The sequence below is a fragment of the Globicephala melas genome, chromosome 6, assembly GCF_963455315.2.
Source record: "Globicephala melas chromosome 6, mGloMel1.2, whole genome shotgun sequence".
NCBI classification, from domain to species: domain Eukaryota; kingdom Metazoa; phylum Chordata; class Mammalia; order Artiodactyla; family Delphinidae; genus Globicephala; species Globicephala melas.
In genome coordinates this window covers 12,151,324-12,170,428 of record NC_083319.1, presented here as the reverse complement: position 1 = coordinate 12,170,428, position 19,105 = coordinate 12,151,324, and the positions used below count along the sequence as shown (strand labels likewise).

At 52.7% G+C, this 19,105-nt stretch overlaps 1 protein-coding gene across 2 annotated transcripts in view; it reads right to left on the bottom strand.

Moving 5' to 3' along the window:
* Window positions 1–19,105, bottom strand: part of DENND1A (DENN domain containing 1A) — a 532,587-nt gene that overhangs the window by 6,685 nt on the left and 506,797 nt on the right. The window contains exons 19-20 of one of the 2 annotated variants that reach the window (XM_070045680.1): window positions 14,671–14,759; window positions 474–602 (exon numbers count right to left, since the gene is read on the bottom strand). In XM_070045680.1, coding sequence (XP_069901781.1) covers window positions 474–602; window positions 14,671–14,759 — 218 coding nt within the window. The remainder of the gene's footprint in view (window positions 1–473; window positions 603–14,670; window positions 14,760–19,105) is intronic. The other variant, XM_060300451.1, reaches the window with a different exon arrangement.

Below are 19,105 nucleotides of genomic sequence, written 5' to 3'. Positions count from 1 at the left end.
AGTAAAACCTTTGGACATGCCAGCATTAATACAAACATTCCTCATCGGTAACGTTGTTTGAAAACTTAAAATCTGACGCTCCATCTCCATGGCTTTCCAAGATGTGCTGAGATAAAGGAAGACTCGGGCAGCAACGACCAGGCCAACTGTAGCTGAAACCGCAGCCACCAATCCCGTTAACAGCCAAGTGCATTTTCCCCAAAGGAATGAGACCCGTGCTCCTGTCTCACACCTCTAGAGCCCAGTCACTCTTGTCACCTCACCCCATGGTCACAGCCCCCATGGGGCTGGCAGAATGACGCCCTGAGAGGAGGCACACAGAGGGGGCGTCCGTCCTGCAAGCTGGCACCGGAAGGCAGCAGTCCCAGACCCCCTCCCCACACACAAGCGCAAGCTGGCCACCCCCAGCCCTCCAAGTGGCCCCGGAGAGTCACCAAGCCGAGCTCAGGGAAATGGAAGAAGGAAGGAGAGACCATTCAAAGGGAGCGGAGAAGAAAAAGCTTTCGGTGAAGCCAGAGCTCGGGCCCTCTTCCCGCTGGCATTCATCGTCAGAGGAGTCTTCGGAGAGGAAGACAGCATAGTGTCGCAAGGGCTTTACGAGGCTGGGGCGGAGGAAGACAAGAGAGAAAACAGTTAGGAGGCACCTCGGTACTCCACGTGGCGGGGTGGGAAGGAGGCCTGAGGCTCCGCACCTGACCCTGGCCTCCCTCTGCCGGCCGCGGAGGAGGCTGCCTGGAGAAGGCCTGACGGGCCCCACAGTGAGGAAGCTGGTCCCAAACAGAAAAGAAACTGTGGGTTTGCCACCTGTGTCAAGAGCCTTAAATGCATCTATGACCTTGTGATTCCACTTCCATTTAGATAACCCCAATGTAGCAACAAATTATGCACAAAGATGTTCATTACTGCTATGTTTATAAAACATGAGACAACCTGAACTTCCGCAGTAGGAACCTGGTGAGGTGAATTATGGTATGGTTGGCTGAAGAGTATCCTCCCATTAACTATAATGTTTATAAAGAAAAATCTACAAGTCAGGATGCAGAATTGCAGTTATACTGCATTCTCTCTCATCTGCTTATGGAAAAATGCACAGAAAAAAGACTGGAAAGGTATGTGTCTAAATGTCAACAAAAGCTAGGGGACCCATGTCCCCTGCATTGGAGAAGCCACTGCAGTGAGAAGCCCACGCACCACAACGAAGAGTAGCCCCCGCTCGCCGCAACTAGGGAAAGCCCACTCGCAGCAACGAAGACCCAAAGCAGCCCCCCAAAATAAATAAATTAAAAAATTTAAAAAGCTAGTGGATTATGGATTTTTTCCCCTCTGCCTAATTTTATTTTTGTGTCTTCTCCGTTTTCTCCAATGTGCATATCTACTTCAATAATCAGGAAAAAATAAAAAATAAAAAAGCTAAAGAAGAAAGTGAGCCATGTGGAAGGGCACTCGCGAGAAGGCCCTTTTCTGATTAGCGGCCGCTCTCTGGAGTCTCCCTCAGATGCCTCTTCAGAGAGTCTTTTTCATCTGTGATGTGGAAATTAAATATTCATTGTTATAAAAAATACATCTCCCTTGTCAGCCACCTGTGAGCTCTACCTCTATAAACACAAACACATACACAGCCCAGAGAAACTCCACGCCAGCTTTTATGAATTATACACTGACCAGGGCCCGTGAGAGGTGTGTGCTTGGGAGAGGGGAGCTGGACCCCGCAGCCCCTGGTTCAAATCCCGGCCCCATGGCTGCTGCTCCGGCACGCGGCTGGGGAGCAGGCAGCCCACGCCTCTGCCCTGTACAGCGGGCTGGACGCACACCGAGGATCCCAGGGGCAATGGTGAACTTTGGGGAGGTGGGTGGGGTAGGAGACACAGGGGTACCTGATGGGGGGCTATCTCCTCTCCCCTCCACCCCCAGCCAGAGCAGTCTCCTTTCTTTGCCTTATATGATGCAATTCCTTTCCAGTTTCATTTCAGGAAGAGGAAACATGTCCAAAAAAGCGCATGGGAACCAGGGCTGGAGAGTAAGTGAGGGACAGCAGCTCTCCCTGTGGGGGTTGGGAGAGTGGATTGTGATCGGCTGCTGCTATGGTCCACCATCACCAGTCATAAGCCAGTTGTTCCCCAAATATATGCTGCCCTTCTAAAAGTGGAACCAAAGCTGGCGCCCAGGGCTGTGAGCTCCCCAGCACTGTCACACCTGAACCCTTCATTTCCTCGCATTGTCCCTGGAAGTTAGCCAGGCAAAGACTTTTGTCCTCTTACTGAAGGGGAGGCTGAGGCTCAGAGAGGGGAAGCCACTTGTCCGGGGGCTGCACAGGGAGGTCACAGCGTTCCTCTCCTCTCCCAGGCTGCCTTGCTGCGTGTCAGGGACAAGACGTATCTCAGCCTGTCCTGGACTGGCGGGAGCATGGCCTAGGAGGCTCATTCTCCTCTGAACTCAGGAGAGAGGGTGGGAGGATCTGACCTGCAGAAACGTGCCCTGGCCAGCACAGGGGCTAGGCTGCCCGGTTCCTGCCTCGTCCACCGGGACATGAAACAAGGCCCAGCAGGAGGGCCACTGGAATCCTGTTCTGAATCACAGCCCTGACCTCATCACTCTCCCGCTTCACACCTGCAAGCCTGCTGCTCTGAACTGTGGCTTCATGCGGTGGGTAAAATGTCAGCGATACTAATGTTCAGGTGTGTCTGGAACGACTTACACGTCTGTTTAAAAGTTTGGGGGACCCGCTCTCACTCGCCAGCACTGGACTGTTCTCCCGAGGAGGGGGGCAGGCACCCTGCCTCAGGCTGCATTCTGGGGAGCTCGTGGAACACACTGGGTGGGCGGGGTGGGCGGGGTGAGGGCCGCCAAGTCCAAGCTCCAAGCACGGCAGACACCGTGCTTTGCGCCTGGCCCCGCCCACCTCTGTGTTCCTTCCCTGCCACCTCCTGCCACCTGCCCTTGCCTTTGCCTGGTGCACTGATTGCCCTTGGCCTGCAAGACTCAGCTCAAACCGCACTCCTACAAAGCTTTCCTGGAGCTCCCAGCAGAGTTTTCTCCCTAGATAGAGCTGGCTTCTCCTTGGGCTGCGTGGTTTAGCGCTTCGTTAATACAGTTGAACCTCTTGCAATTCTATTTCTGAGTGGAGGTCCTCGAGGGCAGGGGCCCTGGCACGTTCTTCTTTCTCTCCCCACCCATGGCACAGCGTTAGTGCAGAGGAAAGTTTGCTAAGGGAATGACTGGAAGCCAGCGTACTGGAGAGACTAGGCCCCGCACACACCAGCTTCACCCCTCTTCTGGATCCCCGCCAGGCACATGCCCCTTTCCTCAGCTCGTGGCTGCAGTATAAGAGGGTCCCCTCTCTGGTGTGGAGAAAAGGGAACCCTCCTACACTGTTGGTGGGAATGTAAATTGGTGCAGCCATTATGGAGAATGTTATGGAGGTTCCTTAAAAAACCAGAGTTGTCAAAAAAACCCACAAAAAAACTAGAGTTGTCTTGTGATCCTGCAATCCCACTCCTGGGTATATATCCAGAGAAAACTCTAATGTGAAAGGACACATGCACCCCAATGTACATAGCAGCACTATTCACAATAGCCCAAGACATGGAAGTAACCTAAATGTCCATTGATAAATGAATGGATAAAGAAGATGTGATACATATATACAATGGAATATTACTCAGCCATACGAAGGAATGAAATGATGCCATTTGCAGCAACATGGATGGACCTAGAGATTATCGTACTAAGTGAAGTAAATCAGACAGAGAAAGACAAATATCACATGATATCACTTATATGTGGAACCTAAAATATGATACAAATGAACTTATTTACAAAACAGAAACAGACTCGCAGACATAGAAAAACTTATGGTTACCAAAGGGGAAAGGGGGGTATAAATCAGGAGTTTGGGATCAGCAGATACAAACTACTACATATAAAACAGATAAACAACAAGGTCCTACTGTATAGCACAGGGAACTATATTTAATATCTTGTAATAAACCATAATGGAAAAGAACATGAAAAAGAACATAGACCTGTAGAACGGGACCACGTCTGGGGGTGAGCGTGTTAGGTATATTGGGGCAGGTGGGAGTCTCAGAAAAATGCTTAAAATAATATCCACAAGTAGGCACTGTGCCACGGGCTTCACACAGGTTATTTCTACCACTCCCCCCAGCAGGAAGCAGAAAGGCGTCGCTGTACAGATTTTACAGAGGATGAGGCTGTCATTAGTCCGTCCATCCACCTGTCCGTCTGTTCATCCACGCACCCAACCGAGAGGCACCTCCCGTGTGCTTGTAGTGAGCAGACCCAGTCCTACCTGAGCACTTCATGGTGAAGAGGAGAGGTGTGAAGAGGAGAGATGTGACCAAGCCACCCAGCCAGGAAGTGATGAGCAGGGATTCCAGTCCAGGGCCCTCTCTTTCCTGTCCTCTGGGCTGGTCGTAGATGTGTATGAGGGGGACCCACACCTCTGCTTGGGTCAAACTGAATGAGGCTTAGGGTGGCCCTCAAATCCATCTTGAATGCCTTTCCAACACCCATCCAAGCACAGCCCCCTCCTCTGGCTTTGACAAGTAAGCAGAGAGCACAGCTTGGCACGTTAGCTGAATGCCAGGAATGTCTGGATTCACACAAGAGCAAAGAGCCTTTGTGCTGGACTGGACCTTGGCTTCATCAGCTCAGGCTGCTGCACCTCCCATCACTTTCAAAATCCAGTGCCTCCCACACGCGAGATCACGGAGGGCGCTTGGGGGTGAGGTGGGGGGAGACAGGGAGCCTCACTTTACAGCTCACCATTTTCCTCTCCAGACAGCTCTTCTGGCCAGGCCAGGCTGGTCGGGCAGTCTTGACTTCAAGAAGAGGTCCAGGGTGTCTCCTGGATACACCATCTGTCTCTCAAGAGTGATGGAACACCCAGATGAGAACTCTGCCATGTGGTTTGATCAGAGTTTCTTCAGGTCCAGGCTTTGGACCACACGGATAAGGACGATGACACCAGCAGTATTTCCTAGTGTTGGGCTAAATGCTGTCCGTACAGTTTCTGATTAATTACTCATCACATCCTCATTTTTCAGATAAAGCAGCCAAGGCTCAGAGAGGGGGAGTCACTTGCCCAGTGTCACACAGAAGTTAAGGGTAGAGCATGGAATCCAGATATGCCTAAATCTGAACCACTCTGCGATCCTGCCTCTTCAGTTCTGTGGACCCGAAACGGTGAAATAGGGTGTTTCCCCTTCCGCTTTTGATAAAAGGTGAGATTTCAAAATAAACTTATTTAAATTCAGCTGCTCATGTTCTCCCATGAAACATACAGTCAGATATTTGTCAGAGACAAAGGACGAACCGTCGAATATGTCCAGGTTTAAATTTTTTATTACTTAAGGCAGAATATGAAAAAAAAAAGCGCGTACCTCTTCCCTCATTAACCCAATTCAGCTACTACCCTGCAGTCTGCCACCCACCACTTGCCTGGATTTTATTATACACAAAGAGCTGTCTGTGAAAAGGCAGGTCGTGGCGAACTTGGCTACCCAGCAAGGACTGCCGGAGTCTCGGCGAGAAAGAAAGGCCCGCTGTCCATCACGTTCAGATCCCATCACCTCCCACGGCTGCTCCCGCCTCTGCCCACCTCATCTCGGCACGGAGTTCCCATGCAGATGACTCCCCGAACCCTTTCTAATGTTTGGTTTAACGTGTCGCCGGCTAGCGTGCGCATGTGACAGTGGTGACAGGCGCGGCTGTTCCTTTTTAAATACCATGTCAGAGACACGGCGTCAGGAAGGGGGGACGTGCTCTGTGGCTCTCTGCCGTGCCGGGATCGCACAGGCTTATTTTTTAATGAGGAAGATCTGCATCTTGAGAGTTTTTTTCATGTGTCACATCGCGTGGACAAATCAGCAGCACGTCACGCTGGCCCAAAATGAAATGCTGACAAATGTAGATATTTCAAATTTAATTGACATTTAAACGTACTTGAGATAAAGAAGGGGAAAAAGTCAGCAGGGACTTGGTCTCCAGAGGTAACGAGGGGAGCTGGTGATCATTTTTAAAGGATCATTTCACTCCTGCACAAAGGATCTTTACTTTTAAATGTCTCGGCCGCTCTGGCCTCCCTTGGTTACAGGGCTCCTGTGGGGCTGACAGGCAGGGACAGGCCCCGGGACGAGGCCCGTCTGTCCAGCCTTCCACCAATCCCCACGTGCCAGCCAGATGACCTCAGCAAAGTCATTGTACCTCCCTGAACCTCAGTTTCTTAGCTGCAAAGTGGGGGTTCTATAGCCCTCCAGTTAGTCTTACCACAAAAGTTGAACGAAAATATTCGTAAAGGGCTTTGCACAGTGCCCGGTGCCTGTTCAGTTACTACCCAGATGCCACAGTCACCTGCCAACAAATAAACTCTGGGCCGCTTCACCCTGAGCAGAGTCTCCCCTAGGTGTTCAAGGACAAATAGGGTGGTCCCTGCTTTCAAAGACCTTCCCAGTCAAAGTCACCGGTCCCCAGCTGGGCATGTCACAGCACATCAGAATGATCTGCGAGCACCCCCCGCCTAGACACGCCGCCATGCCTCACCTCCAGCACCGCTACACAGGGCTGACACTCTAGAGCACACCTTAGCACGTGCGTGGGCTAAAAACAGAGAAAAGGCCTCTGAAGCAAGTCAGAGGGGTCTCTGGGGGAAACAAGCCTGGTGCAGGACCCACGGGGGACGCTCCGGAACTTGCGCTGGAGCTATTCCCTGTGTGGCCTGGGGCCAGGCTGGGATGTGCCCAGGGAGGAAGGCCTGATGACAGATGTGGGAACCTGTTGGACATGGGATCTCTGTGCTCAGCAGTGTGTGAATATCTACTTAAGAACAGTAACGAGAGACTCACTGCTGTAATGAGCCGTGATCACCAATGAGGAGGCGCCTTCCTGTCACATGGACTGGTCCAGAGGGATGGGCGAGTGTGAGGCCAGGCCCTGCCCACCCTGCTAGGGACTTGCTCTGCCACAGTGCAGTGGTGGGCGTGCCTGGCTCAGCGGCTGCTGGACAAGCCTCCATTTGGGAGGTGACATGGGGCTTTTAATCTGAGTCCAGTAGAGGCCGCACAATGGCCTGGAGGTGTCTCTGTGGAGGAGGGGGCACAGGGGCTTGAGGCTGGGGTGGGGTTTCAAGAGAAGAGGCAGGCAGGGTTGGCAGGGACCAGCTGGAGGAGGGCCTCCCCCCAGCGTGAGGGCTGAAGGCCACGTGCGAGGTCAGGGGGTGATGGGGGGCTCAGCTGCCCTGATCTCCGTCTCTTGGATTGGTGGTGCCCTTTGCCTTTGCAACCTTCGTTCATCTATCCATTTATTTATCAACCCATCTCTGTCTGTCTGTCTGTCTATCTTCCTTCCTTCCACAGAGATCACTAGTGTCGACTTCCCCTGTCCACACCCACGCCCAGCAGGCTGAGAAGCCTTTCCCAGGCGCTGGGTGGACACTCACGTAGGCGCAGAGGTCTGGCTTCACTTTCCCACCCTTCATGCCCTTTGCTGGAGGGAAGACGGGGAAGGGGACACCTTGGAGGCACTTTCCCTACCTGGAAGAGCAATTGTGTAGATTGTGAGGAACAACTGCCCCTCACCCCGAGAACAGCCTCTGCCTGCTGAGAGCCAAAGTCTTTTCTAGGGACCGTGGCAGCAGTCGGTGGGGGCAGCTGGTGAGAAAGCAGTGGACACAGATGCGGGACCCAGCAGACCCCGGTATCTGTGCTGGACCCAGGGAAGGTCACGGCACCTGTCAGAGCCTTGGTTCCCCCGTGGCTGAATGGGCTAACAGTGCCTTCACTATGAAGACTTTTGGGGAGCAGGGGAGGTTCACCAAGATGACATATACCGAAGTACCGGGCCTGAAACAGGCACTTGGGAAATGGTGACGTGAAATCTGGAATGGGGAGGGTGCTTGTTGGGGTGGCGAAGGCTTTCGGAGGAGAATGAGCTCAGTGACACCCTGAGGATGGGGCACCTCTTCTGAGGGCTTCCTGAAGGCTTGGCTTTCCAGCTGGAACTAACTCGCCCTACTGTGACAGCTCCTGGGAGAGTCCCTCCTTCCAAGCGGCAGGCAGAAGTGGTGGAGACGAGGAGGTCCCGTGTTTTCCCGGGCTGCTGCACATCCCCGGAGGCTCTGCGGCAGCTCCTGCTTTTCCAGTCTGAGCTCAGGCTCCACGCCTGGCCTCTGGCTTGGCTTTGTCTCCGGGGCCCGAACCCCACCGTTGGAGAGGGGCGGGGGCCCGAGTCAGGTCAGGCGCCTCTCACCTTGTTAACTGGGTCTGTGCCCTTCTGCTTGGTGTCCTGGCGGCTTGCCAGGGGGTAGTGCCCAGACAGCTGCCCCTACCCCCTGGGGCTCAGGGCCCAGCTGGCATCTTGGAGATTTGCTCCCGGGGCTGATCAGTTTCTGGCTCTCATAGGGCCAGGCTGGGCACGTGCTGGTAGCTTCAGATTCACATCCCGATCACACTTGGCTCATAGTAGGTGCTTTACATACTTGCGTTGTTAACTGATACCCTCCCCCATCTCCAGGACGCTGGGCTGTAAGCTGCTCTCAGTGATTCCTTTGTTCACTCATTCAGTAAATATCCCTGAGCAGAGCTGGGCCAGGCTCTGGTCGGGGAGTTGAAGAGTCAAAGCTGAAGGTCACACAACCCTGCCCTGCTCATAGGCTACCGGGGTGGGCAAGCGTGAGTGGGTGCGTGCGGGTGACGCCCAACGTGGCAGGTCACGGCCATGCCAGAAGTCCCAGGCATGGTGACCCTGCGAGGAGGGAGCGTGCAGCTCGTGGCGGAGGTGTTGGGGGGAGTATCAGACTGGTGAGGCCGCAGCACCCACTGCTGCTGGGGATGCTAGTGTGGCTCCCGTGGGCAGTTTCCCAAATTGTGTTCTTCGAGATGTTAACAGGCATTGCGTTAAAAAAAAAAAAAGGAAGGCAAAGAGACTTGCCCACGGTCTCAGACTGGCAGCTGGTGGGCCAGGGTGCTGCCCAGATCTGCGGACGCCCAGCCAGGCCTGCGCACCAGGCCCCCACCCTCGGGCAGCTCTGGGTCTGTGCAGGAGGGAGAGGGGTCCGGCTGTGACCCTCAGCCAGGGGGCTGTGCTGAGCGCAGGTCTCGAGGAGGCTGGGGCTGGGGGAACTGGGGGTGGAGCAGCATGTCATCTCCTGCCAGCACATGTGTGCAACCAGCATGAAGATGTACAATTGCAAAGTGTTCTGAGACCTGGTCTCTGGGCAGAGCTCCCACTAAATGCTTCTGGCAGCTTCTTCTGATCTTATTTTAATCTTCTGGGGCTTTGGGTGCTGGGGTCACGCAGTGCAATTCAGATGCAGAGCAGATTCTCCAATTCCTGAGGAGTGTGGGCTGGCCGTTTGGTGCACACACAGCCTGCCCACGCAGCGCAACCTGCAGACGTTCTCCTTGGCCGGAAGGATTTCTAATGCCAGCCGCACGTTCCTCTGGGTCTCCCAGATGCAGATTCCCAGGGAGTCCACAGTTCTGATGGGAGTGTGAAGTGGTACAATTCTTTCAGAAAGTTATTTAGTAACAGGGGGCAGAAATCTGCCTATAAGACGTTAAGGGTTGGCCTTTGGCGTTAGAGGCGTTTGAAGCTCAGCTCTGCCACTAACTAGTTGTGTGACCAAGGGCGGTGACCACCTCTCAGAGTGGCAGCTACTTCTATAAAATAGAGCTAATGACACCTACCCCCGCCCCCAGAGTTCTTGTGAGGATTTAACAAAACAACATACGTAAAGTGCTCAGTTAATGGTAGTTGTTCTTACAATAACATAAAACTAGAAAAAACTTGGAGAACAAGGACATTCACTTAGGCATTTTTCACATTTGTGAAAACCTGGAACAACCTACAAATCCCATAAGAGGAGCGCGGTCAGGCAGACCACACACATACACACAGTGAGATCTTCTGTGGTCACCACCAATGGGGCTTACAAGGACATGAGGCAAGTCTGTACTGTGGGATATTGCAAGGAAGCTGGCAGCTCTGCAAAATATATCTAGAAAAAAGACTGGACAGGAATCTGCGGAAATGCTAGTACATTGTTGAGCTGAAGTAGTGGGATGAATGAACTTGTCTCTTCTCCCTAACTTCCAGCCTGCCTATAAGGCTATTGGGTTATTTTTAAAAACAAACAAAATTACTGGAAAACTACTGGAAAAGAGCATGTTTTTGCGTGCCTCTGGCCAGGGAGGTGACAGGGCAGTGGCTTACCGGCCCCTGGTGGCTGAATCTGGACCTTTTTCACCTTTTGTACTCCTTTTGTACTTTGGAGTACAACGCACTCCAAATAACCAGCCTGCAGCCAGTCAGGACGCGGGTGACTGGAGGGTGTTCTGTGCGCCACCTTTAGAGGACAAGGTGTGCATTGCAAGAGCTCGGGCTCTGCAGCGGGCTGGGACTGGGCACGTCTCAGATCCACACTGAGTACAAGCCCCGTCACCATTAGGACTTGGAAGACAGCCCTACCCTTCTGGGTTATTGCGAAGATTAAAGAAGGTGGAGGCTGCTTGTGACTATCTCCCTCCCAACTCTCATGGCAGTGAAAGAGTGAAAGAGAGAGGCACCTGGGGACCAGTAGGTCACCCCCACCCCCCCACCCCCGCCTTTGGCCTCTGTCTGCTCGCTGTGTGTGGTCCTGAGGGGCGGGCAGTACTTAGCACAGCACTGCCTTTTAGGGCTTGCTGTCGGCTCTTTCAAAGTCTCACATTCGATGAAATACAGGGAAATTGCCCTATATCTAGTAAGCCAAAGGGAAGATAAGCTAGGGCCTGGCAGCCATGCACGCTCCCGCTGAAATAACCAAAGCCCACCTTTAACAGGTGGGGAGCTGTGACCTCACCGTGCCCGCTGCAGCCGCCATCGTCCTCACCACTCAGAGTAGCTCATAGTCATAATTAGGTTCTTAACAAAATGCCTGGATGCTGAAGAAGAAAGGGCCAGGCCCTCCCCACTTCCCAGTCCTGAGACCTTGGGCAAGTTATGGAAAGTCTCTCTCTGAGCCTCAGTTTCCCCATCTGTTAAATGGTATAAAGCTACCACCTACCCTTCATGATCTTAAGCGATGTTCAGTAAATGTCACTTCTCTTTCCTTCCCCAGATAGGAACACTCAGGTACCAGGGAACACTGCCTCCTTGGCAGGAAGAGGACTGAACAGCTCTGGTTCCCAACCCCAGGGAATCTTCCCCAGAGAGGAAGGTGGTGTGTGGGGCAAGTCATCTCAGGACACAAAGCTGTCTCCCTGGGCAAAGCCAGGAGAACAATGGACCCCCGTGGACAGCAGAGTGCAATGGAGAGAATGAAACTGAGCAGCGTTTGGAGGCATGGCCATGCCGCTTTCTAACTGGATGACCCTGGAACACTGGTCAATACATTTTCTGAGCCAGCGTTCCTGTTCTGTGGAAGGGACGCCTAAGAGGACCTAGAACACATGAGGTGCTCCACTGTACTCACTGCCACCTGGCTTCTGACCCACAGCCCGAGCTGTCTGATTCCTCCTAACCCCAACTCTTACCTCAGGGGATCCTCGGGGCATACCATCAGCCCTGTTCTGAATAATAATGTAAGTAGCTAATACTTCTTGAGGAGAAGTAGTCACTGAATATTAATTAGCTAATGTTAACAGAAAAACAGAGGGAATGTTTTCCCCAGAAGTCTTTGTAAATTGTTCTTCCAATTGCTATCACATGGTTTTGAGGGGCCAGGACACCTACCTTCCACTGGGGAAGAAAATTTGACATGGGAAAAATTTCTTTCTGGGAAAATGCAAGTCAAAAGAAGTCGGCACTGGGATTCCCTTTGGGGCCTCCTTTAAAAGTCCTAAGAAGCTCACACCTAGTAGGTTTTTGAAGATATTTGCTGAATGAATGGATGCAAGAATGGACGTGAGCTAGAAAGCAAAAAACGGACCTCAATGGATGGAGTGGTCTTAGAGCTGCTGGCGACGCTACTGGGCCTCGACGAACTCCAGATGCTGAGCTGCTGCAGGAGGCCGTGGAGACTGTCTAATTCTTAATCAGCTCCGTTTTGCTGTCCACAAAGTTAATTACTTAATGTGCTTCTTTGGAAGTGAGAGTTGGGGCAAGAAGTCGGGAGGACTGAATCCTTCCCTTAACTTCAAAGATCCTGTGTCTCTTTCTGCCTCCCAAATCCTCTAAGTTTCCGATGCACTTTGATATTCCCAGTGGAGACAAAGATCTGTGATTCAAGAAAATCCAGGCCAGATTAAAGGGCCAGGCACCGAGTCCGTGTGCCCAACACTGAACCACCAGCAACAAAGGCCCATTAGGATGTGGCTCCTGCCCGCCAGCTTGTCTTCTTGTGTCTCCCGACACAATGCTGACAGATTGGTGGGGCTGGTTTCTTCCTCCCCAAAACAATATTTTATGAGGAGTCTGTTTTATTAAAATATTTTCCGCTGGATGCTTCCTGTGTTTCAAGAAGTTGGTCTTGCCAGCTGGAGCTGATGACAGTTGAGAAAAACACATCCAAGTGCTGTTGTGACATGGCATTTGGAAGTGGAGGAGCACAACGGGGGGTGGGGGTGGGGGAGAAGGCAGCATGGGAAGAGACGCAGGAAAACACCCGGGTTGCACCAGAAATGTCACTGGCATTATGGGAGAACAGCTCTGCCGGCCCCCCATGCCCTACCCCCATCACATTAAAAAAATGTGAACAGAAACTCTCGGAATGATGTTCTAAAACATACCTCCCTATCTCCTGGTGGACCCGGGTCACGGTTACGTACGATCACAGAGAACCGTCATTTGTTTTCTATCACTGCCAATTTGCCAACCCACTAAACTAGCCACCGCTGCTCCCTCTGGTTCATTTCAACCCCAAATGTTTCCCAAAAAGAAATCTAAAACAAGGTGTACTGCAAAAAAAAAAACCCAAAACAAAAAAACCCACAAAAAGTGGTACTGATATAGTTCTGGTAATCTCCAGAATGATGGGGTTACCAGACACTGGCTCTCTGCATATACTGATGAAGCAATTCCCTATCACTGGGCTGGAAAAGCAACAGTGTAAATAAACGTGGTGAGGGAGTCCGAGCTCTAATCGGGAACCGGCCACAAAATGGGTAATGCTTTTCTGTAGAATGGGAAGTGTTGTTGGTCCAGGGTGTTTTTGGTGCAAAGAAAGGATATTCTGGATTTGCATTTCAATATGTACAGGACCATGACCCTGTATCCCAGTACAGTGTCTAAAATATTTAGTCCAGTTTTAAAGAGATGGCTCTAAAGAAAAGTGACTAAATTCATTCCCCTAAGGAGAAATCTTTGGGGTCTGAGGCACTCTGAAGACATGCAGCATTTTCTCCACAAGGGGGCAATCATAATCCATGGCAGGGAAATAGTCCTCAAGATTCCCACCGTCCTATTGTGCACAGCAAAAGTTAAACCTACACCCAACTTCTGGAGTCCGACTTCCAAATTCTGCATCACCAAGCATCTCCCAAGACACACAGACACACACAGGTTTGAGGGCTGTCTAGGTAGGCTGGTTCTGTAACAACATGATAGTCTCAAGTGATACCATCCTATAAACCAGAGAATCCTGGAAGAGCTGAAGTGGACTGCAACCCGAGCTAGGCCCACAGCCTGACATTTGGGAATTATTTCTTCCTTTTGGCTCCTTTTCTGGCTAGGACGTGCCATCTCCCATCTCCCTTAACTTCCTTCCCTTCCTTCCTTTCTGAAAATAAGGCAGACACGAGGAGCATTCCCCTCTTCACCCAAGGGACCTCAGGGTCCCAGGGGCAAATTTTTTTTGGTTCCCCCAACAACCCCAGACCAAGATGGCTTCATGCACTGTTTCAAGGCATCACTGGAAGCCGGTGTGTAGCTGCTGAGCTGTCTGGGCAGAAGCCACCGGCCGTGTGCCTCAGGGGTGGAGGCACACTCCTCTGACGGAAGCAGTGCTACCTTCTCCAGCTGGCTCTGAAGTCGGGGCCGCAAGCAGCTTTAAGCCTCCCACATTCAGACGGCTCAGCCTCTGGCCACTGCCTGCCCAGCTGCCTCGTCATTCCCCTCATCTACCCAATGTCTACCCAGCAAGTGATTCTAAGCTGGGCCCTATGCTTGGTACTGGGCATAAAACCCAGCACCTGTCCCGTGGAGCTCTGGGCCCAAGGGGTGGTAGGAAAGCAAAGTCATAATAAAATAAACGCTAAGGCACAGGTGAGCAAAGGTACTGGTGGGGGAGGGGCCGTGGATGAGGACAGTCCTGTGTATAAATCTGAGCTCTGGAGACCCGGAGCAGCCCAGGCCTAGGAAGGTGGAGGCCTTCGTTAAATAGGTTGCCTCCTCCACCAGGTTCCTAACTCTCTTTTTCTGACCAGCTATCTTCAGCATAAGAAAAGGCCTAGAATCTTTTTCTGAGCTTGTTTGAGTACCCCTTGGGCGTCACCACTCAAAACCCAGCCCGGGTGCCCGGCTCCCTGGCCTCTGGGGCCTCCTGCTGGCTGTGACAACTGCCAGCAGAACTGACACTGAAGATCAAGCCGTGTTCCCCGACTGACCTCTTTGTGAAACACCCGCTCGGGGCTCCAGGGAAGCCTTTCAAAGGCCGGGGCTGCCACATGGTCTCCACAAAGCGCTGGCCCCGCTGGGCTCCTGCAGACACAGGGGAGGGGAGAACAGGGTACTCACTGTTCGGGGCTCGAGACGGACGTCCTCCGGCCTTCCACCGCGATGTTGCTCTTCGGTCTCTTAATGACGTGTGGCCGGGGAGGGCGCACCTAGAATGGGCACAGGGGGAAATCCCCAAGAAGGGCTCAGTTGGAAAAGCCACGTAGGAACATTCTCAAGATGCAGATAAGTGGCCCTAAAACAAACGCTGAGGAATTTTCACAGCATAGGTTCAAAGGCTCTGCTTATCGTGGAGACACGGCCGTTGAACCTGCAGCCGACCCGTGAACTGGAATTCTGTGGCCTACTCAAAGGGGAAAGGCTCTTCTGAAGGGCTGGGTGTCCTCATCTGCAGGTCGGGGGTGGTACCACCTGCCTCCTCTCAGGGCTGCCGCGAGGGTTCAGTGAGACACTGTCTGTGCAGGACCCGGAACAAAGAGGCTCTCATTAATGACGAGTCCCTCTTGCCTTCTCCTGGAACCCGGAAACCAGTTTGGTAGAATAAAAAGGTTTCACTTAGACTTTGTTTTTGGGGTACATATGCCTATTTTGTTCTTTTTACAACTGAATTACAGGAGGCCTATTTTCCTCTCTAAGTGGGAATGGGGAGAAGCAAATACTAACAGCGTTAGAGCGCCAATAAAAGTCCCTGGGCGTCCCTGTGTAGTCCTCCTGACAGGGCTCGGCCTGGAAGCCACACAGCCTGTGTGGGCACTGCACTCACCACGCGGACCTAGCTCAAGGGCTGGAGGTGGGCGTATTGACAGTGAAGTACACGGCTTCCCTGTCCACAACCAGGCTGCAGCGGCAAGGTAGCTTTTTTCTGACCTGAGGCCTCCGAAAGCCAAGATGAGGGATCATATAAAAAGACACCCCCTTCTCCCACCAGAGCCCGTGATGAGAGTTAGGCTAAGAATTTCTAGGCGTCCTTAGAAGGACACTCATTTGGTCCAGTCAACATTAGCTGGCTTTAACTCCGGCACCATCATCTGAACACCACCAGAGAAGGACTGGAGAAAGCGAAGAAAGCCTGTCTGTGAATTTTGCTGCCAATAAGAAAGAATGAGCAGCCCAGTGCGGGGGCCGCTTTCTCTCTGCAGATGAGGGACCACGGCGGGAAACGCCACGGACGCTGAGCTTAGCAGGCAAGACAGGGAAGAGGAGCACATACTCACTCCAATCCCTGCCGCCCTCTTCCCTGAACCCACCCTCCCACCAGCCCCCAACCCAGCACTGGTGGGCGACACAACACAATGGCTTCGGAACACAGATCACAGAAGCTGGCTGTGTAAGAGACACGTCTTTAATAACCTCATCAAGCCCTCATGTCTCCACGTGTCTGACCTAACCAGAGTTTTTCCTGTGGAACGGCCAGTCTGATCTCAGCCTGGTCTGGCAAATCAGAGACGTGGTAAGAGCCAAGTGCGTTCCACCAAACTCGCTGTCTGCTCTGGGATTACTGTGAAGATCCAATGAGGTGATGCGGGGAAAGTGCCGGTGCGGGGCCTGGCGCACAGTGGGGGCTCAATAAATGCTCGCCTTGTTTCTCTGTGACCTTATCAGTAACAAAAAGAAGACGGGGTGTGGGTGTCTCCAAATTAGAAGATGGATCTATGGTGGCCTACCCTTGCCTAGCACGGTGCTCACTGCCTGGTTTACAGTGACCCCTCAGCAAGATTTTTAGAAATGGATGTTGCCGCCTGGAACCTAAGAAGTGCATAATAATGTTGCTATTATGATAACTGTTATTAGAACAGTGCCTGCCACAAAGCAGACATCCAGTCACCGGCTGCTGAATAAACGAGTGGATCCGTCCCCCACTCGTGCGAACCCTGAACCGGTTTCCCGGCCTAGAGCCGGACTCCTCTTGCAGCTGGTAACCAGGATCACCTGGTTTGCACCTGACTTTGCACCACAAAGGCGGGGTGCAGTCAGGGCAGCGCTGCCCTGCCCCGGAGGTCCCGGGGTGGGGCTTTGGGAAGGTCAGACATTAAGGCCCATTCGCCTGTCCTCGCCCACAGCTGCTCCTTGTACAATAGAGGCAGGTTAGGAATGTGAACTTGTGGCTGAAATGGGGGGATTAAGTTTGTGGCAACTTCAACTGAACTTGCAACGTGGTGAAACATGGGGAAAAAGAACAACAGAGCTAATTAGATGAGCTGAGCTGTCAGAGCGCTGCTGAATGGCTCAGCGCCAACAAACAAAAGGAATGGGTTGGCAATCAGCAGGATCGATGGAGAAGACTGCTTCATTAGGGATGATAAACCAGACAGAGCAGGAAGGGGGGGCGGGAGGGGGAGGGAGGCGGCAAAGCAGGGGAGGGAGAAAGGCACGGCGGACCCAGAGACAGTCGCCCGCGTGGCTGCAGACACACCCAGAGTCACACACACATCTGACTGGTGTGGACAAAGCAGACACAAAATAGCAGACACAAAATTATACTCATGGACAGACAACCACCCAGAGACACGCACAGGCCTCGAGATACCAACATGCCCAGTTTCACAAATACACACTCACAGAGGCACACACAGGAGGAGAAGGCACATGCACAAATCTCTCTCTCTCTCTTTCACACACACACACACACACACACACACACACACACACACACACACACACGGCCGCAGACGTACAGCTAGAGCCGTAACCAGGCACAGACACACACAGACAAAATGGTTTAATTAAGCCCGAATCACAAGACGATACAGACAACTGGCCTGTCATATTTCAGCGATCACATCCGTCTTTCCGGGGTGCTTAGGAAGGGCGGGGGCTGGGGACGAGGGAAGAAACCACATGCACACACAACTACGACCGGCCCCACCAGTGCTAGGATCCCAGCAGCGCTGGGGGAGAAAATGCTAAACAGGGATTTGGAGCTCTGTTCAAGGGGGACTTGAGGGGAAAGTTGGGAAACCAGCCAATTCCCCACTGGATTTAAAACCTGAGAAATCTAAGTCGGCAGGGTTAAATGTGTATTGAATACAAAAGCACCGAGTACATTTGATTTTAATGGTGAGCAAGAAATAATAAATACAGAGCTTATAAAGCGCTTCACATGCAGCCGACCACAGCCTGCCTCTCCCCTGCACGCCCCGGCCCACTCCCCTGGGCCCACCAGACACTGGCAAGGCTTTCTTCTGCTTTTTCCTTTTTCTTCTTTTTAAAAAGAAAATCTAAATCCTCTGGTCACATCTGAACTCCAGCCACAGGTGCCAGGCTACAAGGCTCCTTCCAGAAAGGCTGAATGGCGAGCCCCCATGCTCCCACTACCCTGGGCCGATGGCCACACTTCTGCCCAGAATGTCTGCAGCTAAGTGACCCGGCAAAGCCTGGCTATGGGCCAGTGGCTCCTGACATGGGAGCTTGTCAGGCCATCTTCTTCAAGGCCCTTGAGGGGTTCCATAGCCCACGTGCCCCAGGTTCACCCCTAGTGTGCAGTGGTGCCCACTGGAAATGCTTGCATGAATGCACTCGGAGTGAACAGACCCTGGCGCACTGGGGAACGCAAGGCCGAGAAAGCACAAAACTTCTACGGCTCCCAAATTAGTCCCATAGTGACTCTGCTTGGCAGAAGGTGTTTGGGTTGGCAGAACTGGGGTACGTGTACCCACCTCTTGCCAGGGACTGTGCTAGGTGCTACACATATATGACCTCATACCCCACCAGGTAGGTGTAGCAAGCCATTCTACAGATCATGAAACTACGGCTCAGAGAAGGTATGCGTCTGGCCTAACATCACACAGTCAAGAAGTGTCCAAGCTGTGATTCAAACCAGGACAGGCCTCTCTGACTTCCAGGCCCAGGAGAATCAGTTCTGCTAGGTACCTGCCTCTTCAAAGTCTCATAACCCAAGGGGGGTGCAGCCCTGCGTGCCGGGCTGGTCACCTCCTGCACCAGGGCGGAGGCAGAGGCAGCTGCTGCTCAGGCTTTGCTCAGGGCAATACTTGCCTTCCCAAGTCCTCAGTCGCCAACGGATGTGGCTGAATTCCAGCCCCCTCGCCCCCCAATCTATACGAGTCCCCACGCTGGTGACACAACGTGGAGCCCACAGTAGCTGTCTCCAGTACCTGAGTTCTTCCAAGGGGAGCAATCCTGCCCCGGATCACACTCTCTAAGAGACTCCCTGCCTGTCTTGGGTCCTAGGTCTCTTCAAGGACTTCTGAGAGCTACCCTCTGGATGACATTGGCTTGGGAGAGGCTGCGTGGTGAGGAGTGGGGAGAGGCAGGGCAGAGAGGCAGGCCTGGGCTCAAGGGCCAGCGTGGCCTCTTACCATCTCTGTGGTCTCGGCTGCCATCTGGGGAAACAGCGTCTGCCTCCTGCAGGCTGTTGTAAGGACAAAGGAGCACAGTCTAGGCACACAAAAGGTGCTCAGTAAATGTCAATCCCCTTCACCTCTGCATGCCTGCCAGGGTCTAACACTGCCGCAGAGATTCCACAGGAAGCCCAGCC